The following is a 26,451-nucleotide window of genomic DNA, read 5'->3' as shown; positions in this document are numbered from 1 at the left end:
TCTTTTGGCTTGTTCATGACCACGGGCACACACTGAGCTTCACGTGCACGTGGCAATATACAGAATCTTTCCTTTGGGCTTGCTTGCCCTCAGTTTTCCTGCTTTTTTCCAACCATGCTGCATGCCTTTATTTACCTCCTCCGGCAATCAATGCTATAGCAGCTCCATCACTACAGCAACACCCACACAGTTAGAGATTTCCTCCAAGCACAGGCTGACAGTGCGTCCAATTCACATAGAGAAAGGCACCATGGAAATAACCCAGGCAGTGAACATGCCCTTTCGTGCTTCTCAGCATTAGCCAGCTTCACATTTGCACCTCCCCAGGGATTTGCCTACACTGTCCTGCTGTTCCCGGTAAGCTGGATGAGCGCAGGATGAGTACAGAAACGTAGCCTAATTCGCTACACACAAAAAATACGTCTTGCAAGTGAAACACAAAGCTGACAGATCATTTGTTGTCTCCAAGAGTTGGCATGAATACATTAGCAGAATTCCCACATCTCATCCTGTGCATATATCCATTTTACAGAATTAAACAGTACAAATTAGCATCTTTTACTAACCTTGATTAAATAGATCTTATTTGACTCAAGAAAGGGAACAAGGTACAAACTGATGAAAGGTCACACGTGTTTCTACAGCAATTCCAAGACAGTCTTATTCAGAGTCTGCCACAGCTTCAATGCTATTTCCATCTCTGATTAGAAGCAGCACTCACTTTCCGTGTGTGAAATGGCCAGACTTTTGGCTCTGGGGGCACAGACCAACACACCTGCTCTCCTAGCTGATTTTTGCTCTGGCTAGTGATTAGCCAGGATCACATCACCCCTGCGTGGTGGAAACACAGTAGACCTTGATTAATAGTGGACCTCACGCATCAGGAGGTGGGTACGTGCACCAGTATTTAATGCAGCGTGCGGGTTGGTCTATGTAGGCAAAGAGCAGCTCACAGGCTTTCCTCCTCCTGCCCTCTGCAGTTCCCCACTGAAGTTCATACATTCTCTAGTTTTCTAAAGAAATAATAAACTCGTTGATTTCTGGCCCCAGAGAAGCTGCTTATCCAGAGAAATTGTATATTCCCTGCTACTTGTAGTTAAGAAAAGGTGTAGAGAATTTGGTAAACATAATACGGCAGCTTCTGCTGCACAGAGTGGTGCAGATAAGCAGCCAGAAGGAGCTCGAGGCTCCAGCAGAGCGCTAACCTCTGTTTACAGCCCTTTATAAGTTTATCCATGATATTTTAAAAGCAGATTACACTCATACAAAACATTAGCATTGCAGCAGATTGAAGTTGTCCAAAATTAAAAATTGCATCCTGAGTCTTCTAAAAACCTGTTTGGGTTATAATCAGCATTTAATTAGCTTTATACATCTTCCTGAGATCACCCAAAGCTAGGAATTGATTAAGCAGCCATCAGACTTTTTGCGCAAGTGCTCCATTTAAATATAATTTCCAGCTGCACTGTGACATGGAAGCTGGTTTATAATCTGCATCAAATTGTTTTCTGCAGGTAACCACTAGAAATCACAGATATGCCGTACATAAAAGCTGTACAAGTGAGCGGTGAATTAAAGGCAAACAAGGATCGTGCATGACGACGAAGCAGAACCCGAAGGATATAAAAGACACAACAACATGTGTTTATATGAATGGTAATAGCAAAACAGCGGTTAGAATTGAGCACGTATTCATTTTTCTGTTTTTCTTCTGTTAGCAACACACAGCCAGCGTAACACACCTGGACACGTTCAGAGGCAATTTTGAACCGACACACAAAATACCTATGCCCACCATCCACGGGACAGGAGGCATTTTATTTCAGTGTGGACATTTCTTCGGGCTACCTGAGAGGCAGGGCTCGCGCGCTTGTGGATGAGGACCCTGCTGTGCTTGCCCCGCACGCCCTGATAACAAAAAGCATTTCTCAAGACAGCTTTCGCGGTCACTGAAGGATAAATGGCAGTACTTGACGCTCACCTTGAGCCGCACCATGGCCCCAGGTGTCCTGCGCTACCTCCTCTCCTAAGGCTCTTAGGCAAGCCGGCACCTTGGTACTGCTAACCAATACGGAACAGTGACTTTCCTGCTACAGTTTAGCATCAATTTAACAAAGCCAATTAAAAACCTCTCTCCCGTTAATCTTGTGCAACCTCCCCTGCAGACCAGGCTTAATCGAGTACTAGTGGGGATAGATGAAAAGAGCTGTGAGGAGAGAGGTCACGCTCAGCTCCTCTGCTGTCTCAACTCTTGGAAACATTAATTCCCCACAAGACAGGCAAGTTCAAGAACAAGCCTTGGCAGTCCACTGGCATCACATCCCCTTCAGGGGCATCCCTTTAAAATGCATTTGTTGAGGATTCGTCCTTCTAAAATCTGTTCGACAAACTCATTCAAACCCACTGCGTTTTAATAGCCTTACCTATAGAAGCCTTGGTTATCGTACGCCATGTTAGTCATATCACCAAACACGGATTTATTCCTGAGTTTCTTGTTGTTGTTGTTATTGTTTCTTCCCTTAAAACCAAAGTAAGCAGCTTGCATGTGCTCTAGCTCTTCGCTTCTGAGCTGGTACCACAGCTGCATATCTCTGTGAATAAAGCAAGGGGTAAGATACGTGAGTGGGATCGATGGCTGTATATCCCAGCTTTTATATGACCGCAGCCCCGACTCACGAGAGTTTAAATCTAAATTCAGGTTTACTGAAGACAGCACTTAAACACATGCTGAACTTCAAGTGTAAGCCAAATTTCCAAAGACTCAAATACCTGCCTAAAGACCTTAAGGCAGAGGGTTCTTCAAAAGCATAAATATTATTCTGTAAAACAGTGTTATTTTAAGTATTTCCCAGCACTCCTCCAAAAAAAAGCAAAACAAACAAACGAGCAATTTTCTTACGGGCACCTGTGGATAGTTCAAAGGAACAAAACCCCAATAATTTTGTCAATTTGGCTCAGTGGATTTTGAGACAACAGGAATAGGGAAAGTCACTTAAGGCATGATGTTGTGTCAATGATCTCATGGACTTTCATCAGTGACACATGTCAGACCAGATTCTCTTGTATGTGAAAAGACTACAGGCCATCCCCATTTTATGGGGTACATTATTTCAGAAAAAAAAAAAAAAGTATTTTCTGTGAATTTTTGCAGCACTCGCCATTCCTAAGGGTTCAAAAATCACCAGGCAGGATGAAAACATGAACTGACTTAAAAATGGAGGACAAGACAGGTAATGTTGCCTTTGTTAAGAGCAGGGCGTATTCAGTTGCTGTCAAGATTTTATTCTTGAAATGCTCAAGGCGCTTCTCATTGCTTTCTACAGCTGAAGAAAATAAAATAAAATAAAAAAAACCATAATTTCTTTTCTTGTTTTTCAAAGAAGTCTAAGGTTCACAGAATCACATTCACCCTAGCTGATGGGACAAGATTAAACTGTGAGGGCTGGCAATGCGGATTTTGGTGTCACTTCTGTCCCCTCAGAGCAGAGCCCTGCTCCTGCCAAAGAACACAGCAGCCACGCTCACGCTGCGGGAGGAGGTCTGCAGGGAGGCTACGCTACGCGAGGATTTTCAGCAGCCTTTGGCCTTTTTCTCTCCCAACGTAAGGATAAGACACAAGATGGCACTTCAAAGATCATCAAACAGACACCTGGTAAGACAGCTTTGTAAGCAGAGGTGACCTCTTTCTAGTAGGCCAAGTAAGAGCCAAAAAACCAAAAAAAAACCCAGATGGGCAGACTGCAAAGCTAAAGGCAAGAGCGGGTCATCCTCCCCACTCCACAAGTACAGGCTGCCTTTTCTTTCAGAGATGGTCCTACTTATTTATCTGACTTAGTATTTAGTTAAATATTTAATTATTTATTATTAATTAACTAATCCCCTACCAAGTATTCTCATTTGGTGTTATCAGGCCTGCAGCTCCTCTTCAGATTAATGCTTTGTGCATCCAGAAGTTGATCCCCCATCGTCCACCTACGCCAAGAGCAGAGATGCGGCCACCGCGCCTGGTGCTCTGCAGCACTGGCTGAGCGTGTTCCACACAGGGATGCGCTACTCTCTTGTGTAACATTGGAGTTTCTACATCATCTCGGTTGCTTTCTGACAGCAGGGCCAAGCCACACGATGCCCACAGCACCCTGAGGTTCCTCCCCCAGAAGCGGGGCTCAGCTATGGCCGCGCTGGAGCGGCTCCTTCAGGAGGCAGCGAAGGGAGGGCAGGGGGAGCCGAGAGCCTCCCAGCAAAGGGCAACGCTTTACGTCCCGATGACAGAACCAGGTCACAACGCCCGCTGTGAAGGGCTTTTCTTTTGTAAGAGAAAACGTATCAAGTCATAGAAGTCATGTGAATAGCTAGTTTTGACAGAATTTGATTTAAAGTAAATGAAAAACAAGGACTTTGATAGGAATAGTCTTAAAAAGAAAAGGGCAACTCCAAAAAACACCGATCAACCCTTTGATTTCAAAAATTATTTCATGCTATCAGCAAAAACCTAGTATTATGAATTACACCAAACAACTTTTTGTCTCACAAAGTCTTTCCAAGGGAAACAGAAAATCTGTATTTTGGCTACAATCAGGTTTTGATAAGACAGAATTTCCTTCCTAAGCTGGTTCTCATGCAGCTCTAAATAAAACACAGCTTGGAGCAGAAATGTCACAGCACTAGCAAAACTAGCCGGCTGCAACAAGGCTTTTACCACCCCACCCCAGGTTGACTTCAATAAGCAGTCCCCACACCTTGCCTCTGCACAGCCACCAACCCCCCACAAGGCTTCAAAAGTTCATCTACATCTACTGGCCATGCTGTTTCTCCATCCTCTTCAGGTCAGCCCACCCTGCTCCTTGGCTCTGCTGAGTCCAGATTCTTCCTTCCTCAGCTCCTCTCCCAGCCAGCCTCTCCTCATCTCAGCCTCCTCCTTGTCTCTCCTACATCCAGGGCACACTCCCTCCTCCCTCTACTTCTTCCAGGTCCCTCTTCCTCTAATGCTCCTCTTCATCCCCCTTAGAGCTATTTAACTGCTTAGCAGGAACCAGCCACAGCTGCACATTATCCACATCAGCCAGCCCACAGCTGTATATTATCAGTGTTAATTAACCTGCCTTCATTCCTCTAGAATTCCTCTACATAGAGAGACCTTCATTCATGTCCTCCCCAGTCCCCTCCCATTCCACCACTGCCCTGCCTTGTGCCAAACACTCCTCTGAAGCAAGAAGAGGCTTCAAACCCACCAGAAGTGCAGTTTGCTGGCCTGGCGGGGGCTGTGCCACCCCACTGACCCGCGAAGGAGAGCCCACGGAAAGCCTCCAGCAGCAGGGGACTGGGGATGGATGCTCTCCCGAACAACAGTGACTCAGCTTTCGCGTACAGCCAGACAGGGGCACAGAGCCACCCTTCGCGCCAAGCTTTTATAACAGACTGCATTGGTAAATTTTACTTCTTCCCATGCCTGTCTGTAATCCTGCCTGCTGACTTGCACTTCAAGCCAGAAGGTAAAATCCTACGTCGCTCCAGAACAGCGCTGCAACAGCTGTAAGTATGCTTTGCCGATGGTGAGGGCTCTGATGGTTTCAATGTAGGTAGATTCATTTTCCCATCAGTATTCAAGGAAAGCAAAGGAAAAAAGGAAAGAAAGAGAGAAGACAGGAAAACACAGCCCATCTTAAATAATTCAAGGAGAGAGAGACTGGGCCAGCAAATAAGACGTGTACATTCAGCTTCTGCATAATCCTGGGTAAATACAGATCTGCCCGGGCTCACTGAGGTCATCTGATATTAACAGACATTAGGTGCCTAAATACTCTTGAACTGCAAGCCTTTCTATGCCTAAAGCCTGACCTACAAATTAATGATTTTAAGTAATTAACAGCATTGCAGTGTTGCAAGCACCGAGTCCTTTGAAGCTCTCTGCTATCACAGCAATGGGGTCCATACAACGTACAGTCTTACAGCATTTTAAAAAAAATCTTTTCTTGACATACCTTTGAGTTCTCCTCCTTTCACTTTTCTTCACACACTTGATGAGACAACAAGTTAAAAAAGCCATGGACATCAGCAGAATGACAGCACAGCTCACGATGGAGGCAATCACTGCGACCTTAAATCCGAAAGTCTCATATTTTGATATGGCTGCAGCAAAGCAAACACAGAAGCATGTTTCTAAGGCCATCCCATGAATTTATCTTTCACATTTTCCTTAAACCATGCTGAAATCTACCTGCTTCACACTTCTGCTAATAATAGCTCAGTGAGGATTTTTGCACTAGTACATGTCAAGATACCAGAGCATCTTGGCTTCAGCTTAGAGCTATGCAAGCCTCAAATTAGGCTATTTTAAAATCTCCTGTTTATAAGCTACTAATGAATTGTTCACAAGTATTTCACCACTGCAATCAATTAAACACAATGCCTTTAGCGCTGCAGTAGCTAAAAAGCCCAACTTTGCTGGCATATCAAATGCAGATGAGCTAGCAGACTTATAAGCAATTGTTAGCAAGGACTGGAGCTGCAAAACCAAGCACTGATGGGGTGAACAGGTTTAAAGCGCCCTTTAGAACAAGGACAGTTCCACATAATAACATCCTGTTTGGCAGGCAGCGAACAGGTCTTCCTCTGTTTGGGGAAGGATGCAGGATGGAAGAAGGGACAGCATCTGCAGGGCTGAGTGTTCACTGTCATCTGATGCTGGAAGTGTATTATCCAGACAAAAGGAGGAGTGGGAATGTGGTGTGGCACAGACAACACATATCTCTGCCAACTCATTTGGAGCACTAAGCGTGTGTTGCTTCAAAACTCATCTAGTTCTTCCAGCTCCACAACGACTAGCATCAGAAATGGTTCAGCCGAGCTCCACACAAGCAATCTGCAGCCTCTGGAGGGAAGGATTCCTCTCATTTTTCTTTAATGGAATCTCTCGAATGAGAGACAAGGATAGCTGAATTTGTGAGAGAATGATATGTGTCTAAAAGATCCATCTACCAGTAATTTAAAATTGTACAAGGTCTAGGACACAAACTGAGATTCTCAAAGCTCAGAGGTACCATGTTTTGCTTGAGCCTACTTCTAGTCAAATCACTAACAACCTTATAATAAAAAAGAAGGAACACAGCATGGAAGGTAGTTAATGTTGGTGCCACTCAAACACAATTTGTCAATACGGAAACTTTCCCATGTGGCTGCCCACAGGCAGCAACCTAGAACTGTTCAAAAAATATCACTGTGTTTCTTTTACAGCAAAAATATCTTCAGAAAAGAATGGCAGGAGATTAGAAGGTTTACAAATATGCTTGCACATTAGCTGGTCATATCTACACATTTTCTAAAGAAGGATAAGTCTTGTAGCTACACAGCCACGGTTACTCTGGGTGCAACACCACTGAGTTGGAGACGTGAGATCAGGCACAAATGTGATCGAGCCTTTTCTGTGTCATGATAATGGATGATGTCAGAACACACATGGAGCGCAATTACAGTCAGTGGGGGCACCTTTGAAAGAAATCGAATTTGTCTTTTTCCTTGCACAGATGTCTAGCATTAATCCTAACGTTGCAGGAGATAGGCACAGCAAAATAAACACAATGCAGCCCAAAGGGACTGGGACCGGTTTGGAAAGAACCTTACGCTTGCAGGAGGGCACTCCGGCTGTCCACTGGGTACTATTCCCTTTCCAAATGCAGGTGATGATGCCTGGTCCATCCAGCTGGTGCTCAGCAGAGCACTGGAATGTTATCACTGTCCCCACGGCCGTGCCATTGCCATGAATGATCTGCAGCGTGCCGAGCTGGGGAGGGAAGACGCGGCTGCACTGCCCTGCAGAACAAAAGCAAAGCGAGACAATGCAGCGCCAGAGCCAAAAGCGAAGGTTCACTCAAGTTTTATTGCGATCAGATTGTAAATCAGTCCAAGCCAATGGTCAAAACAAATAACAGACCTCGGGGTGGGTGATGCCGACTGCTTTGCCAAGTACCAGCCCAAGGGCAAACCCCCTCTGGTGCCATTCAACAGCTCCACTGCTCTCACCCCTGGCACAAAGGGGGGTTTTATGCATGTTGCAACATTAGCTGCTCAGACTGGTACATACTAAACTTTTTTTTAAAAGTCATTCTGCGAGTGGTGTGGTCTCCTATGGATTCCTGTCTTGTTAGACTCTGTGTGTTTAATTAAGTACTCAGGCTGGCATCTTTCATGCTGGGAGTATTCATAACACATCTTCCCCCATGCAGACTTTCCAAGATCTAATGAACTGATCACATATTTAAGCATTTCAGTCTACTTGGTAGCATCTTTCCATGATCCTACAGAAACTTCCTATCTCTCAAGAATGCTGCGCCTCGGTTGGTCTCGGCTGAAATGAGCAAGTGGGTTCAAAAGCCACAGGGAGGGGACAGGGAGAAACGTACACTACGGCACATCTATGTTCAACTCTTTTTTCCATTTTCAGGTGACGATCTCTGCTTCATACTATATATCATTCATTTTTAGTACAGTTTTGTTCGTTCAGCTTTTCTATGTCTTGTTCACACAGCTGTTCTTTGAGTCAGAGCTGTTCTCTCAGCCACTAATTTATACATTTTTATTGTCACAACAATCCTCGTTTCACACTCACTTTAAACACAAATTTTAATGATCATTCATTAAGACAACATAAAACATCCAAGATATTATACTTCAAAGATAACAACAATAAATACATTTTCTGGTTTTGTACATGTGCACTGACAGAATGTGGAAACTGTTTTACATATTATTTATTTTTTTTTAACTGTTACTAAATACCAGCACTGCTTCTGCATCAGAGATCTTTCACTGGATTTCCAAACAACTTCAGCAGAGTCAGAGACAACTGTGTTGCAGTTGCAAGATCAGAGTTGCAAGTGCTATTATGACACCAAAAAATTAAAACAGGGAAAATAATGCTTCCCACACTTACAAGCAAAAAGAAACGTAGAGTTTTAATAACCTCCCTGAGAACATCTTGATAGAATCACATGTTGATAGCAAATCTATTTTATTTTTAATACTAAAACTCTCTCCTGGTCGTTAACTAACATAAAGTTCCTGTGATCTAACTGCAGCAGACAGCGTTACCACCTATCTATGCTCTCAACGCCCACCCCACCCCCCACCCCCCACCCCCCACCCCGCCTTTCTTTGGAAAACAAACCCAAAGAAATCTCAGCAAAAGACCAAATAAAAGCCACAGTGACAATTACTGGTCTAATCCACCAAGTAAATATGCACAAAGGACTAGCTTTTAAGAACGCACCTCTTTAATTCCATGCAGATTATTTCTGTTTGGTTTGCCACTTCTTTCAGTCTCTTACTACGGCAGCAATTTGCCTCAATGAGAGTAAATATTTTCTAGAGGGTTATCTCCCTTCATCTCTTGTCCTTCCCTCCAACATGCTGTTACTGGCACACACTGGATGTGTGCGCTGCACAGCCTTCCTCCTCACTCCAGATGAGTGTTACAAGTTTGGGCTTTTCTTTTTACTTTCATCACTCAGAAATTTACCATGAAACCCCATCGTCCTAAGCTGCAAAATATCTACCTTTTTGCATTTTACACTTCAAGGCTATTTTTAGGTACCAGATCACGTACTTAGAGTTCACATCGGTGACACTTCCAGCTGCACGAGATGCAGAAAGTAATTCAGAGCCAAATTTGAATCAAAGTCCATCTGCTTAGCCACCATAGCAGCCCACATTAGACGCTTCCAGTAGACCTGCCAGTTTACCTGGACTCGTTACTCAGTCTCTGCTCTCCAGTGAATAGATCATTTTGCACTGGAACCTTTCTTGCGAGGCATAATCCAACATTGACCATCCTGAGGAACAGCTGCAGCTGTAGCTGGTTCAGGTGCTCTTGCCACTTCCCTGCACTGTCCTTGCCCATGACGGTGTATGCCAAGTGATTAAAACCTCTGAATGTTCCTGACCTTGTCAGCATTAGTCCTCAGCTGTGGACTGCAAAATGTTTTTCTTCACTTGAGCACTACGAAGATTCCCAACAGCCAATGTCCCATGAAACTATGGATGTTTCCTGGCTTTGGCTGGGGTTGTAGCAGCGTGATGCCATCCCCAGAGGATCATTCCCATCTGATGGTAACTGGGGCAGGAACCCCAGTTGGCGACAGCCAGGGAGAGCTAACCTGAAAGCCTCTATACAGCTACCGAGCTGAAAGTTCATGAATCCCATTTTATGTACCTGCATTTGGCCAGAGCAGAAATACCATTTCTTCTTCTTCTTCCAAGAGCTTTTCAACAACAATTTCTTCCCACTGAAGTCAAAACATTGTGTCGCTACTTTTTGCTTTTTACAAATGCTTTTATTGAAATGCATAGGTTGATTTTTGCCATATGGCTTTGGATTTCATCCAAGTTTGGGATTAATATCTTAGGATAAAACTTGCCCTAATTTTCCATCAGCAATGGTCTTCTAATAACTCAGTTTTAAAATCCCTCCCATAAGCTCTAGCATCCTTTCCTATCAACTATCTATAGTTTTTTGTGGTTACTTGTTGCATTCACTTCTCTGCTAGGTTAATTTTACCCTTCCATCTCCCCAAAATCATTGTTTAAGTAAGCTTCCATTCTTACATTTATATAAGCAGCTGTTCCATATAGACTTATCCTCTGAGTACCATGTTTATCTGACTAAATCTACTACAACAAAGAATTTTATTACTGTCTTTTTTAGATGTAGTATTTTTGTTTGTTTCGTTTTCAGCTGAGGTTCGTGTTTGAGGCTGTATTGCTGCCTGAAGTAAAACACAAATACTGCTTAAGTGATTGTGCTGATCAGATTTGCATCTTGATTTATATTTCTTTTCTAAATAACCAGAAAATATCATATTCAGGTCCTGGTTTGCAGTAACTGTTAGCATCCAGGAATATAAAATTGAATAAACCCCCTAATTATTGCTCAGCAATGCAGCTTTTGCAATAGCTGCATCTCAACCCCCCCAGATTCACGCCTGGCAGCCAGCACCTAAAGCTAGGAGGAAAGCTTGAGGAATTAACAGCCTATCAGCCACTTCTACATGGTTTATAATAAACATGAAAATTCATGATGCATTGCTTAGTTTTGATTAGCTCCATGGCAAGTCTCCCCCAGAGGTGATAGGTGTCTCCGGTACCTAGCTCCATCGCTCCTCGCTGTTGCTCCCTGCTCCCAGGCTTGTGCTCTGCTGACGCCCCCAGATGCTGGCTGTACTTCCAGGCTCAGAAAACTCACTTGCTGATACGTCCCTATGAAGCAAAGGCTGGAAATATTTTTTTTATGTATTTACTTTGAAGTCCAACAGAAGTTGTAAGGACTCCAGCCTGTTCATTTTACTCACTGAAAAAGATTAACAAACCACCTTGTCCCCCGCTGCGTACTGTGTCAACACGCAGCATCAGCTCTGGGGAACCGAGGGGCCATCAGCCACTGGCCGGCCAGTTTGGTCTGGGCACAGAGGCCCAACACCTTCCAGTTCCTGCAGCTGCTTCTGCAGCTTCTTGTACAGCAAGAGCCGATTTATACAAATGCATTACTTAGCTTGACTTCACACCAAGAGTTCCAAAAGTATTTGAAACTGCTGCTGCTGTTTGCCAACACAGAAGGAGAGCATTTGCTACAGCAAATAAACAGATTATTTCATATGACAAATAACTGTCCTCAAAGTAAAGACACTAAAGTGTAGCATACACCATAAATTCCTAATTCACCCAAATCTCTGGGTTCAGAAATAGTCACATACATAATTTCCAGGCACTGAAAAATAAAGAGTAAGACAAAATAATCCAAAATATCTCTTCTCATGCACAGCCAGGATTATCTGTATCACAAAATCAATTTGTCAGAAAGAGTTACCATATGGTTTCATTGTCAGCAAGCTGTGGATTTATGTCTTGCTGATAAGAAACCAGAAATGAGAGAGCAACCTAGGCTTGCTTGCCCATTAACTATTTCCTGTGTTCCTTCTGTAGCAAAACATAGAGACTAAAAATCAAATGCATTGCATAAGTATATACCAAAATGATCCAAAACACATCAGTAATTACCTGAAAGCATGTTACCAAGATTGCCACTCACTGTTTGTGCAGAAAGGGAGCAATCCACGACCGCCTCATTATTCCCATACACACGTAACTCAAGCCTTTGCATTGCTTATTGTTGACTATTTAATGCAACTAAAACGCACTGGAATAACCAGATGCCAGAAAGAGACAGAACATTAGGTTCTATAAACCCTGCAGAAAATAAACATGCCGATATTATTTCTGCAAGTCTGTGTTCCTACAAAAACATGCCTTAGAAATTATAAGTCACAGGCATAATGTTGAACATTCACAGCAGCCTCACAGAAGAGCTCTCGGAAGAGCTTGCTATGTCAAAAAGCAAAAGAAAAGCAGCTAGAAGTGAAATATGAAATAAAGCAGATGTAGTAAAGCATCTTGTGTGAGTGAAACCACCCAGCTCTGGCATTGGTCCCCTTGCGACCGTGCCTTCGCTCCCTCACAGAGCTGGCCGCGAATCCTGCCAGGGCTGGGCTCTTACTGCATGAAGTGCTGCAACAGCAAACGGCGACCAGGAGGAGCTCATCCTCCCACTAGAACCTTCAGACACTGGCAGGGCTTTTTAAGAAATTAAACGTGACACCAACCCAGCGGTAAAAGAGAGGTGGGGAGGCTGCTGAAGCTGCCGAGGCTGAGCAGGGTGCCCAGCTGTGCTGCAGCCAGCAGGATGCGGGCTCTGGGCTCGGGGGGCTGCCTGCTGCGTGGTGGCCCCGGGTAACAACCCGCTTCAACCTTTCCTAACACACGCACACGTCAGCCACGGCGTGATTTGACCTTTCCCACCTATTTCACTGGTTCCCGAGATTCACGACAAAGCCGAGACACTGGAGAGTTCTCGCAGAGCTGTCTGCCTTCCAGCACGTGGGCACGGCCCTGTAAAGTGACCCCCCTGGGGGAGGCTTTGGGGGTCCAGGTGTGGCACAACCCCCTGCACATGCATGGCTGGAAGGACACCGCCAGCAGGCAGGGCTGGGCTCGGCGCTGCTGCCCGAGGGGCTTCACAGCCCAGGGGCTAACGGGGACCTGCAAGAACCCCAACACCAGTCCCACGGAGGAACCGTCCGGACAACCGCAGACACTGAAAACTTGGAAGGTACCTACAGAAGACATTTGTCCGAGCACAGAGCCTGAAAAAAGAAATGCAGCTCGTTAATGACACGGGCGTCTTGCATTTGCCAGATTTCAGCATTTCCAAATAAAAATACTATAAAACATTCCCTATAAAACATTATGGGTTTCTACTGAAAACTTAGTTTTAAAACTGTGAAAGAGGGAACCCAGTGTCAGATCATTCTCATGGGCCACCATTAAACATTCATGGAAATGTTTTTTTCAGAAAAGCTTATTCTCCAACAGATAAGGAATTTCCATGCAATAAAGAGAGAAGGAGGGATGGAGAGAAAAAAGGCATTTTAAGTGACTTTCTTTCCGTGGTTACACATCCATACTCAGATGAGCTCTCTGCTCACACCTCCATTATAGCAGATACCGTAGGCTATCTCCCACCAACCTCCCTCATTTTTTTCCTGTGGTCCATTTTGTACATAAAACTGGTTTGGCAGCATAATTAACTACATGTGGTCATGCCATAGTTCTGCAGTGTGAAGGGCGGTGGGACTCCCACGCCAGGCTGAGTCTCGTCGGTCATGTTTTGGGCAGCACTGCTTTCCTCCTCACCACGCTCAGGGTCCCCGGCGAGGGGGGAGCCCCAGGACAAGGAAGCACAGCTCAGCGTGCCGCACGCTCCTCCATGTGCAGCTACCGGCTGCCCGAAGTGCTTCAGTTCGGCCATGGCCGAGCTCAGGCAGCAGCTGCTATCAGAGGGAGCAGGACCCTTTGGGGCCTGGGGCAGGGAAGGATGCACGTACAGAACAGATAAGCACATGCATCCAGAGAAGAGAAAGAAAGAGCACGATGTCAAACGCCAAGCGGCTCTGGAACACAAGAGGGGCAGGACGCCCACGAACACGATCTTTTTGGAGAAGTGAGCGAAAGCCCAGACCCAACTGCTGCTGGATGCTGTGGGCACTTCAGCGGGAATCTGATCCTCCTGAGTCTTATTCTTCAGCCGGACAACACTGGTATGATGCCGGCAAGAAGTCACGGGCAAACCATTGAATCACCTTGTCCACACGGCTGCGCCGGAGCGGGCCCTGGTGCTGTGCCCTGTGCAGCCCAGCAGTGCCGGACGGCTGCTCCGCTCCATGCGGGCTGCTGGAGACTCGCTGTGCAGAGCTGCCAGCCCTACACCCAGGTGGGAAAGCACCGTCACGTACTGACCCCTGCGCAGTCCTTGACAACTCGGGGTGCCCTTTGGTGGAGGAAGGACGGCAAAGCCTAACCAAGATCTTTTCATGCCTGCTAAGGTAGCAAGAATTATCAATAGCAGCAAATTCTTGGCTTCCACCTCCAAAAGAAACCCTTGTGCTACGCTGCTGCAAAATCTTACATGCAAACCTGAAGACACAAATTTGGTTCATCTCTCTTTAAGATCCTGAGCCTTTTTCTTTTCTCTCTCCCAGCATTTTCATCTGGCTTTTGAGCTGCTCAGTGTAGCGAACAAGATGTAGCAAGACTTAGGAGTCAGCACTAAACACTTCCCAACTCTACTCTGAAATAGTAGGGGGCTGCAAGCAATTTTACTCCATGTAAAATCCAAGCCACATATCACCCCAGTGCTAGATTAGGGTTTGATGACGTGCAATTCACTCCTATTTCAAACATAAATAATGTGTAGGATTGGTGTAAAATGATTCTTATTCATGTCTTTTATCTTAAGAGAGGATTTGTTCCAGTCTCCGTACTGCCATCTCCATGATTGATTTTTTTTGCCAATTTACATCAAAGTCAGGTTATTCTCATCTGTAGATTTTACTCTTGAATCTAGCAACATGGGAAATACTCAGTATTTCTCTTCTTAAGGGAACAATTAAACGAGAAATAAGAACTAAATGAAAAATGAGGTATTTCATTAAGTCGCCAGTAAAGCAAGAACAGATGGGTTTTCTGTGCTTTATTAGCCTGTTTACCAACAGAATTGAAAAAAAAAATAAGTTATAACACTTCTGAAAAGTTAGTAATAGTGCAACTTCTGAGAACAGGAAGGATTCATTAAACCTAAAGCAAATTAGAAGTGTTCCTCTATTTATCACTTCACCATTATTTCCATATAAACAAGAAAAAAGTAATATTCTCTCTCTCTCTCTCTTTACCTCCACTATGGAGTGAACCAGAATTATGTCTTAATTCAAAATGTTCCCAATTAAAAATTATCCATGGAAGTGATGCCAACAGTTGCTTTTGTCATTGATTGTTTAGTGAATTGAGCTAGTATTGCTGATGGTCTCCTGCCTTTGTCATTCTAAAGCAGATAACAAATAAATTACATATTTGCACAATGCAGGGGTTTTGCCCTAGTTTCTAAAACAAAGATACTAAAAAGAATAAAATTAAGAGGAATAATTTGAAACTAGCTTTTCACCTGCACTTCAGCTAAGACCCTGAACATATCCAATGCCCTGAAGCAGACAGATCTGATGGGCAGGTGATCTCACCGGGATGCAACCAAAGTCCACCACTCCAGAGAGCTGAGTCCCAGTACACTGTCCCCACCAGGCAGCAAGGGGTCCAGCCCTTCCTCTGCTTGCCTCCAACATCTGTTAGCACTGCTTCTTGCATAATAAGCATTAGTATTTACAAGAAGGAGAACAGAAGTAACTGGTTACACAATAGCACAGTCTTCCACAGATGGTCCTCAGCCTCCCCCACGCATCTCTACATCCACAGCCCCTGGAGAGGTTCAAATCCAAAGCAAGATGAAAGTGTTACCCCAGGATCCGTCACCCCATCTTTAGAGAAAGCCAAGCAGAATCAGGGACATAAGAAACATACAGCAAGACAAACTAATTCATCAGCTCAACTCTGAATTTGGTATTTGTAGGTCAAGAATCTGTTTCTATAGAATTTTCTTCCTCTCCAGGGAATAACAAAAACTAGGAGCATGCCTACACCTTCCCTCTGCCACCAGGTCCCTCTGTCTACAGCCAGGTTTTGAGAGGCACATCCTTGCTGGAAGAAGTGTCCTTCATGAAGCACCAGACTGGTGAAGTCTGTAGGTTTGTATTTTCAGCTTCCATCACTATTTTTCCCCAATGCTCATGAATAACCTCTCTTTTGTTAAACCTGTGCAGCTGACTGCAATGTTTGCAGATGGTGCAAAGCGATACATGGGCGCCATTAACCAGACCCTGTTTATTTTCCAATGGAAACTATGATGATCAGAAATGTTAAAATTTTCCCTTGTCCATAGTTGAGATGACAGATTATCTTGGACCAACGCTCAAAGCATTTTCATCATCACAATAACTGCAAGAAAACAATCACCGCAAGTAAAAATAAAAGTTAAACAAATATGCTACAAAAGGCCAATGATTTGGGGATATATAGATTTCCGCATCCAATTCAATATTTAGCACTCAGGTAATGTGGATCAGCTATCAAGAGGAGGACACTAGAGACTGTCTCTGGAGAGCCCTTCTCCACACGTTTGGGAGCCTGATGTGACCGATGACCACTTACCAGAGCAAAACTATTTCAGCACTCTCCCTTCATGCAGAGATCATGAGGGGCATTCCTGGGGTCTGGAGAAGGCTGTGGACGCTCATTTGTAGGAGCCTGAATTGGAAAACCTGACCCTTTTGTCTGAAAGGGGATGCTCTGACAAAACCTTTTCACTTGCTTTTGTTTCCTTTACAAAGGCAAAAAGAAGAAAAATGTCAAACCCACCTTGTCCGGCCAGTTCTAATCCAAATACTTTATCAGGACTCATCCCATCAATGGGTCCAAGAAAAGGGATCACTGTCAAAAATCTTCAGCTCTGCAGCTTTTCACCTACAAAATTGTTTAGCACCTCTAACTCTTCAGCTTTTTCTCTGTAGACCAATTTCCTTTTAATGCCTAGGTGGATCAGTTTTATATTTAACCTGAAAGCCAGCTAGTAACAAATCCAACATTTTCTGGCTTCCTGTGATAATTACTGAAGTTTTGACACCAAAATTAAATATTTTGGTAGATCTTTGATAAACTGTGCAAGACTCAGATTTTACTGCTTCTTGCAGGTGAATAAAGTAGAACAGAGAGAAACCAGCAGCAATGTGGTCCATTAGGTTCTGGATCTACAGATCTGACATATCAATCAGTGGTGCTTCTGGTGACCCTCAGTGGGAACGTATAGACAGCAGGAGAGCTGGGCAGAGCTAGCTACAGATCCAGGAATTCAAGGGTAAATGATAGAAATAGTATTATCTGAACACACCTGGTGGAAAAGCGAGTCTGAATACGATGCTCTGGCAACATCAGACCGCCTACTTTTAACATGGTTTTCAATAGTCTATTTAATTTGCAATAAACAGGGTAGAAATTCAGCACTTCATTGAAGAGCCAGCCACTGGGGAAGCCGAAAGAAAACCTCACACCTATTTTCACAAAGGAAAGCACATAGCTGTTAGGAGCTGGAGGAAGGAAGAAGGATGCTCTTCCAAACAACTTGACAGGGCAGAGGCTGCTGCTCACGCCCCACAGGAGCCCCCTGCACTGCTGCCCGCCCTTTGGGGACCTCTTCTGCAACACCCCCCTAGAAGGAGGGCAGCATCCCTGCACGCCTGCTGCCCACAGCCTGACACACTCCCAGTCCTCACCACTAACCCGGGCACGATGGAGCAGTGGAGCTCAGCCTGGCTCTGTGCGTGGCCCCTCGACAGCCAGCAACGGCTCCAGGTTATCTGCCTGCAGCAACTGTTTGGTCTGGTTTGTGTACAGCAGCGTGCAAACACACTTGGGGTAATGAACGTCCCTGATAAGAGCAGATGTCACCCGATGATGATGACGTAGCTGGTGGCCTCTTGCTTCTGCATGACAACTGCCAGCCTGGGCACAACCTCTGGAAGGCAGAAATCCCTGCCAGTGTGGGGGGACACAGGGTGAGCACTGCCCTATGCTACCTTGACCAAGAAATGCTCAAGTGGGAGGGGTCCCAGTGGGAAGAGCTGGCCAAAATCTGCTTCAGGCATTAGAATATTCACCCCCAACATGAAATTTTAGGTGGACCAGAAATGCTTGCTATTTGATGGTTACATGCTCATTTTTGGCCAAAAAGCCCCCAAACTGAATTGCATTTGCACAAAGCACTTATTTGTAAAGAGTACAGAAACTTTTCAACTTTTTCTCTTTGAAACTACCTTCTTGTTTTAAAATGTACTATTGAATACAGGTTTGTTGGTTTTCTAGAGGAAATTCCAACCATCCTGTTAGGCAAAACCAGCCTGAATGCTGGAGACTTTGCCTGCATTTGCTCCCGCTGTCTGGCCTGTTTTGGCTTCTGCAAGTCCTTTTTCCTTCCCAGTAGCAAACTGAAGCTGTTCCTGTACTTGGTTTGCTGTGTTAAGCTGCTAAATGCACACCACAGAGCTGTGACACAACATTCACAACTGTCAGCAAGAATTTCTGTGAATAATTGATTTTTTTAGACACCAGTCTGAAAAAGTTAGACATAGCATGCAATTTATTATGGTGATAGAAATCACTCACGGACTAAGAAACTAATAGCCAGATTTAAAAACCTTCTCTGCAGTTTTTTTATGGCTTTTTATTTTTCTTCTCTGCTTATTTTTTTTTATTATTATTTTTGTGCTGCTAGGTTCGGCTTTCCTGTTCCTGAGCTTCACCCACGACAGCAGAGGGGCATGCAGCCAGGAGCCATGGACACAAAAGCAGCCTGCAAAAGTGCAACATGTGAAAGTCACGCAGCATCCTGCCAGAAATCATTCAAACACAGCAATGATTAACAGTATGAGTCAATAAGCACATCTGCTTTCAGCCTCCCTGGCCATAGGAATTAAGAGGAAGATGGCATGAAGATTGACTGGAATGCCAGTATAAGGACAGGGAACCAGTCCATTGTGTTTACTTTTTCCCATTAAAAAAGTCAATGATTGCAGGCGAGTTCTATGCAGAATGACAACTAGCTTAAGCAAGTAGATCAAAGGACAGCAGCCCCCTGCCCTTCGCTTTCCTGTACTGCACATGCCTAAGAAACCAAGATCTGCATCTCATAATTCAGCTAAATCACTGGCAGCTTATGGATGGCCAGAATATGGAGCAAGGAGTCTCCGATTTGTATTTAAAATGAGTGAAAAATTTTGTCCCAATCTGTATTTCTGCATTTATTAACAGTAATGCCAAGATTCTGCTCTTTCACCTGAAGGCACAACTTTCTGCTCTCCTGGACAGGGGTAACCAAGTAACAAAACTTGCCCCTTACACCTTCAGCTACCCCAGCCCAAAAGATCTTCCCAAACACCATCACCCAGCCCATGCACCTGGGTTTCTGTACACCATCTCGTCCCTTCACCTCACCCAGCTGCTGTCCCCGTCATCACCCTTCCTCAACATCATTCCCAATCAAACCCCCCTGGCTTAGGAGGCTTGCCCATGTGAGCAGCATTGTGTTTGGCTTTATTTCATCCCAGAAATAATGACTTAATAGTCGCTTCCAACTCCGTTAGAGGGAAAGTAAGCGGTTATCCCATCCTCCCCCGTGACGGGTGCTCTCCCGGCCGCTGCTGCTCCAGCCGAGGCTGTCACAGCTGTGAGCACACCTCCCCGAGCTGCCGGGGGGGCTGTTGGGCCAGCTCCCCTGCACCTGCTATACAGGCTCTGCTCTGCTGTGCTGGCAAAAGCTTGTGCATAAACCAGGCACCAGCTCAACCCCATCCCTGAGACCCTCAGCAGATACAGGAATCGATTTATTTTGGTGAGTGGTTGCTCATTCTGCAACTTCTGCATTTCTTGCTGTCATCTTAAACCAAAACAAAATGCCAGAGAGGCAGACTTCCACCAAGACTGCAAAATCATCTCTCTGTCAATCTTTTGATCCACTGAGCCAGTCAAAACTGCTCCCCAGAGTAGCACCCTTGCTTATCTGTGACTGCATCTGAAAGACACCGTGTCAATAAAACGCTTAAATGAAAACTAGCAACTGCCCTACATGTTGGCTTGTCCCCATCGAATTATTGAAGGGGAGACCCTGTAGTGCCAGGCACATAAAATGTCAGTGGCAATCGTGACGGAAGAAGCTATGTAGTGCTAATTTCTGCCCAGTGAAAATTGTCTTTGTTGTATAGTTGCAGACATGTGTTGGGAGGCTCCACTTTCTCATGGAAAAGGTCCGAAGACATCCTGGCTCTGCTGCAGTGGGAGCAGCCAAACCGACAACATTTTGCCCCTTTAGAATGGACCGCATTTCTGGTCACAACTAACCCAGAAAGCGCTACATTATCTGCTGTCATTTGGGTAGTTTTGCCTCTGTGTTTTGAGGCTGACTTCTGATTTTTGAAATATCAATGTTCTGGGTCCAAAACACTGAGCTGATTTCATTCCCTCGCTGAAATTCAGAAGCCTAGACATAATTCATCTCTATAACCCAGGTAATTTAAGAGCAACTAGGGTAAAGTATTGCAGAATACCATAGGGAACAATCTTGCACCATCTTCTGTGCCAGAAGACCTAATCTCTTTTCCTTTCCTATTTTGTTCTGTTCTAGAGTTTCATGACAAGCACAAAAATCATGCCCTCAAAGCAGTAATAATGCCTGGTGCAAATGCTTAACCACTAAGATTAGCATCTTGCAGTACAGGAGATAAAACCAATTAGCTGAAATTCTGCAACTGTCACCTCTTTTACCTTATTTAATAGAAGGTTTCATTTTGATCTCTTGGGTAAAAAAGGAGAAATAACCCTGAAGAAATTACAAACCCATATATTCCAAGTTGTGTCACGTTCTGCCCTGTGGAAATGGAAATTCAAGATTAGTATTTTCCTCCCCAGCCTAAAAACTGAGCCGCATGTCAGGATCACAGGAACAAGGTGAAAAACCTCCTTGCAGTCTTTCTGCAGAGCGGCAGTGCTCTTGGCTTTGAAGAACAACTTTGCTTTTGCTTTCCTGGAAGAGCAACTGAGTTCTCAGTGACACGATTTCACAGTTTCTACACTGGCAAGGAAACTCACTTCAGACAAAAGCTGCATATAACAAAAGAACAGACACCTCGAGTCACACCAGAGCCCGGTGCTCACATCCCACCATGGCCACTAACAGTCATCCAGAGTATAACTGAGCAAATAGGCGGTGATGCCTCTTCCACTCCCCAGCAAACTGCAGCTTGTGTCTGTCCTAAGCCAGAGATCACATCTCTTCCCTCAAACAGTGTCTGCTAGGTCATTTCTTCCACGACTTGGTCTGGAGGTAGCATCCACTGGGTCCTGCAGCACATTCCACCTCCTCTAGGCAGCCCCTCTTCTCCCCTGGGTGGGGAAGGCAGAGGGACAGGGCGGAACTGCAGCTACAGGCAACAACCCAGCAGCAAGACACCCACTAATTCATAACCTGGTATAGTGATTGTTCCTCATGTTCTGTATTTCCCTCCTACATTCCCTTTGTGGCTGCACTGATGTGTTTATAGATGCATCTATACGTTTACAGAAGCATGTGCTGCCCTGGTCTGAAAGAGCTACAGGATTGCATTGAGGAATGAGAGAGGAATCACAGCAAAAAACAAGGTACCACCCTGGAAAAACAGAGGGCGAGAGCCCCCAGCTTCAGAAACACGGAGACTAAAAATAACGACACACCTTTGTTACTCCTTCCTCTTTTTCCTGTTTCACCCAAAGAGCCCCCAATATAATCTGAGCAGCCTCAGAGGCAACAGCAACTCGGTGGCAAGGCAGCAGCTGGGCTGACAACAGCACCCGTGCTTCATGGCAATTTCTGCAGGGCAGAAAAGTGCTCAGGTCACCACCGACATGAGCATTTCAGAATTTCAGAAGCTTTTCCAGATAATATAATGAGCCTGGCAAGAGATGGTCGATGAGTATCTGTCCATAGTAAACGACCGCAGAAAGGCAATAATACTGTAACGCTGCTGTGACAGCAAAACAACCACAGGACGATACAGAACACATAAAAACATCTGTTTCATTTAAAAATGTAAGAGGCTGAGCTGAAGAAGGCTTCTTAGCTTCAAGACGTTTACTGCCTCCCTCCACCCCAGGCTCCCACTCTGCACATTCGCCCTTTTGATAGGCAGGATATATGAGCAACGCGCTGACCTTGCCAAAGCGTGCGGCAGGCTCCCACGGCTCCTTTTGCAAGCGCGCTGCTGAGCCTCCTCAAGCACAGGGTGGAATCATCCTCCTCGCTCAAGGTGAGACTGTCAGAGGGAGAAACCGGTCCTCAAAAAGTAGGCAAGATCAGGAAAAGCAGAGGGTGTTTGAATTTCACAGCTGTGTTTCAGGAAGCTGTAAGGCCCTTTAAGTGCTACAGGCATCAGCCTGTGACAAGGAACTTCATTTAAACTTCTCTCTCATTCACACCTTCATTCAAATGGAAATCTTGCCACATTTGTTTTTTTATCCTCTGCAAAAGGAACCTGCGAGGGAGGTTGTCCATGCAGATCTTTATTATCACCCTATTGCTCATGGCCTGAAATTTTACAAGGGGTCCAATCAAAGCAGCATGAAAAATGGTCACCAATAATAACACGATACAATGAAAGATACCGTGTAACACTTGTCATCAGCTTTCTCTAGAGGTCACTTCTCCAGCAAATACTGCTGTATAAATAACATGGTCACATTTAAATTAAGCATCCTGAACAAGACGTTAATTTAAAATTAACCAAGTAGTCATAATTTTAGCTAAGCCACTCAGCTATAACAGCAGCACGTCAGCCTAACCCCATACATTTGTAGTAACAAATGGATCTTCAACAAAGGTGAAATCTGTACAGATGGTGAAGGCCACGACAAACCCCCATGAAGTAGCAGGACAATAAGAGGAGAGGGGAGTAGGGAGCATGACACTCAGCAAAGGTCTGGCAAAGCCCCGTGTGCCACAAGCATCTCTGCTGGTCCTGCAACAGATGCAGCAGCTACATGCAGGCACAGCCGTGCCCTGATCCCGCGTGCTCCCTTTTTATTTCAGTTTAGCACTTTACTGAGAAATTCCTGCTCCATGGCTCTGGTGTAGCTGGTTTGGAAAAAAAAATGGTGTTTGTTGTTCTCATGGGAGACATGGCTGAGAGAAGCCAGGTTTGTAGATACCTGAGGGATTAATTTATGGTGGATTTCTAGTCTGACTGCCAATACTTTTTATGTATTTTTTTTTGGTGGATCCTGCATTTCTGGGAGTTTTGCCACAGATCTTCACAAGGCAAGATCAGCCCAGGCAAGAACAGAAAGGCTGAGCGTAATGTGGGATGTGCCACTTCCAAACCTCACCTTAATTGTGGGCAAACCCAGGCCCAGAAGACAATTTGACACAACAAATAAAAGCACCTAAATATACACGATTTTGCAAAAGAAAAAAGTCAATAATCAGTAACATTAGCATCAAATGAGAGCAACAGGGTCTACACTGTGTTTGAGTTGTTACATCTCTAAGTAGATTTCCCAGAACTTGTTTTGCATTTTTCAGATGAACGGCTCTATTAAATTCAAATTAAATGCACAGTTAAGCACATTCAGGGGATGCAATTTAAAGTGTTGCTGCGCTCTTAGCCCAAACACATTTGCTCATTTCTATCAGCACAACAAAATCAGGTCATTGATAAAAACTGTTAGAACTGCACACGCAAATTAAAGCACAGTGATATGTGGGGACAGGCTGCGATGGAGAAGGAGGTCCCTGAATTGTCAGGAGCGCTCAGCCCTGCTTGCACTGAAGACGGGGAAAAAACCCTGCCTGCCCTGCGATGGCTGGGAGAAGCCTGGGCAGGCAGCGCAGCGCCGGCAGCAGCTCCCACCGCCCACCCTGGCTGCCAGGCCCCGCAGCCCACCGTGGCCGTGGCCGGGGGTCCCGCCGCCCGAGCCAGCATGCTGGGGGCCGCGGCTCTGTCTCCCCCCGGGCCTGGCAACTCGCAGGGGCTACAGCCCCCACGCAGTGTGCACGTCCCACCCGTGTCGGGGCCAGACCTTCCATCAGCTACCATTACCGTCAAGTTAATCGGGCCCACGTGAGCCAAAGAGGTTTTGAAGGGATGTTATGATCTAGGCGATCAAATTGAATAAAAACACTGGGGGCGGGGGGGGGAGGAAGAGAAAAAAGGAAGCAAAACCGCTTTGAGCGGTTGCTCTCCCCACAGCCCAGTGCATTATCCTGTTCCACTACCACACCGCTGCCTCCAGCCAGCCGACTCCCGTCCCCCCGGCGGCGGATGCTCCCCGAAGCCCAGCAGCTCCCGGGGGCTGCCCGGGGGCGGCCGCTGCGCCCTCCCCACCCGCAGCGCTCCGGGCTGCGCGGCCGCGCATCGCTCCGCACCACCGGGACCCGGCCGCAGCTCCCCTACGCCAGCCCCGGGGCTTCTCATTACACCCCAGCGGAGACCCGTCCCGTCCCCCCGCCACACCGCAGGGCTCTGCCCTCCCGTCGCTACCGGGGCTCCGGCAGCCACCCCCGGGGGTGACCCTGAGGAGGGGGCTGCTGGGCAAGCCGCGATCAGACACCCGTCCCTGGGGGGCGCGGGACGGCCCCACCGCGCAGCCCGGGCCAGCACCGTAGCTCCTTCCCGCAGGAGCCGTCGCCCCCCGCCCCGGCACCCGGCACGCAGCCCCGGCACAGCCCTCAGGGCCGCCGGGACCCCCCAGCCGCCTCCCGCGCCCGGCGCCGCGCTGGGACGATGGCCCGAGGCGTTCGGTCCCTCAGAACTTCGGGGGGGGGGGGGGTGGGGGTGGGGGGGGGCGAGGATCCCCCCAGGGCCTGGGGCCGGCACAGAGCGGGGGGGGGCTGCCTGGATTAGCGGTCCCGACCTGAAGGGGAAGCGCGGGGGAGTAACGCAGCCCTGGCCGGGGGGCCCCGCGCCCCTTCCCGGGGGACACACAGCGCTGCCGGGGATCCCGCACCCTGCCCGGGCACCCCGCAGCCCTACGCGGGGTGGCTCTCGCGCCCCGCTCGGGCTCCGGCGCTGCGCCCCGGCATCCCCCCCCTGCCCGCCGCGCGGCGCCGGAGGGAACTTGTGCGGGGGCCGCCGCGGGCCGGGGCCGCGCTCGTACCTGCGTATCCGCGGGGGCCGCCGCCGTCCCGCCCGGGCGCGGCGCTCCGCGGCACGTCCAGCCCCGGCGCCGTGGCTGCCGGCATGGCTCCGCCGAGCCCCGCCGCGCCGCGCCCGGCCGCGCCGCCCGGCAGGTGCAGCCCGCGCCCGCCTCCGCCGGGGCCGGGCCGGGCCGGGGGGGCCGCCGTCCCGCCAGCCCCCGCCCGCGGCCCCTCCGCCGGCAGCCGCGGGGAGCGGGGCCGGGAGGGAGGCGGCGGCTCGGGGCGAGCGGCCGCGGTCACCGGTCCTCGCCGCGCTGTGTCACCCCCCGCCGCCTGCCCCGCCGGCACCCGCCGCTCGGCCCGGCCTCCCGCAGCGGCCTGGCGGGGGCGCGGCACCGGGCGGGGGTTGCCTGCCCTGCCCGCTGCCTGCTCTGCGCGCTGCCTGCTCTGCCCGCCCTGCTCGCTGCCTGCTCTGCCTGCTGCCCGCCCTCCCGCTGCCTGCTCCCCCCTCTGCCTGCCCAGCCTGCCCCCGCTGCCTGCACTGCCCTGCCTGCTCCCTGCTGCCTGCCCTGTCTGCTTCGCCCCCCAATGTCTGCCCTCCCTGCCCTCCCGCTGTCCACCCTGCCTGCTGCCTGCCCTGCCTGCCCTCGGTCCCCAGTGTGGCCAGGCCGTGCACACAGCCCAGAGAGCCTCAGGTGGGGCAGACTGGTCTCATGGGTCTGGACTTCTCACTGCAAACGTGCTGCCTGCTGCTCATTGGGCCATTATGTGCCAGGAGACGCATCTCTCACACACTTGCTGCTGACGATCTTCAAAGTTGTGTTTATATCTAAAACTGAACTGAATGGGTAGAGCCAAGATCCATCCTCTTCCCACCCGGAGGCTGGACAGCACACACCGACATGCGCCGGCTGCCCAGTGAAACCCAAGCACCTTGCGCTCCCTTCGTGTGTCTCGCTGTGCCCATCACACCCAGGCCTGAGCACCCACAGCCACCGACCGCCCGAGCAGCACTACCTCAAGCGGGTGAGCTTGGGTCTCAGCAGTGTTTGGTGAGATCATTGCTTTGCTGACACTGGCAGCAGATTCAGAAAAGTACTTTAGTGGTTTGCACCGCGTGTCCAGGAAAAGCAAGAGGAGGAACAGCAGGCTCTTCTGAAGGCGCTCTGCTTGTTGGTGCTGAGCATATGGGCTGGGGCCCACACTAAGCACTGTGGCTATTAACACTCACTCTGCTTGTTTTACCCTCTCATTATTTTTTTCACACGGAATTAGAAGGAAAAAAAGTCTGCAGGAGCAGATTGGAGAGA

At 47.4% G+C, this 26,451-nt stretch overlaps 1 protein-coding gene across 1 annotated transcript in view; it reads right to left on the bottom strand.

Annotated features, from left to right (window-relative positions):
- SUSD3 (sushi domain containing 3) overlaps positions 1-26,045 on the bottom strand; it is a 34,641-nt gene extending 8,596 nt beyond the window's left edge. Inside the window, exons 1-6 of the mRNA XM_040590515.1 lie at positions 26,018-26,045; positions 25,162-25,372; positions 22,222-22,322; positions 7,618-7,806; positions 5,979-6,126; positions 2,424-2,591 (exon numbers count right to left, since the gene is read on the bottom strand). Of these exons, the coding sequence (XP_040446449.1) occupies positions 2,424-2,591; positions 5,979-6,126; positions 7,618-7,806; positions 22,222-22,322; positions 25,162-25,372; positions 26,018-26,045 (845 nt within the window). The remainder of the gene's footprint in view (positions 1-2,423; positions 2,592-5,978; positions 6,127-7,617; positions 7,807-22,221; positions 22,323-25,161; positions 25,373-26,017) is intronic.
- Positions 26,046-26,451: the final 406 nt, after the last annotated feature.

Source organism: Falco naumanni, chromosome 4, assembly GCF_017639655.2.
Source record: "Falco naumanni isolate bFalNau1 chromosome 4, bFalNau1.pat, whole genome shotgun sequence".
In the NCBI taxonomy this organism is placed as follows: Eukaryota; Metazoa; Chordata; class Aves; order Falconiformes; family Falconidae; genus Falco; species Falco naumanni.
The sequence above is the reverse complement of the archived record's forward strand: the minus strand, read 5'-3'. Positions and strand labels throughout refer to the sequence as shown.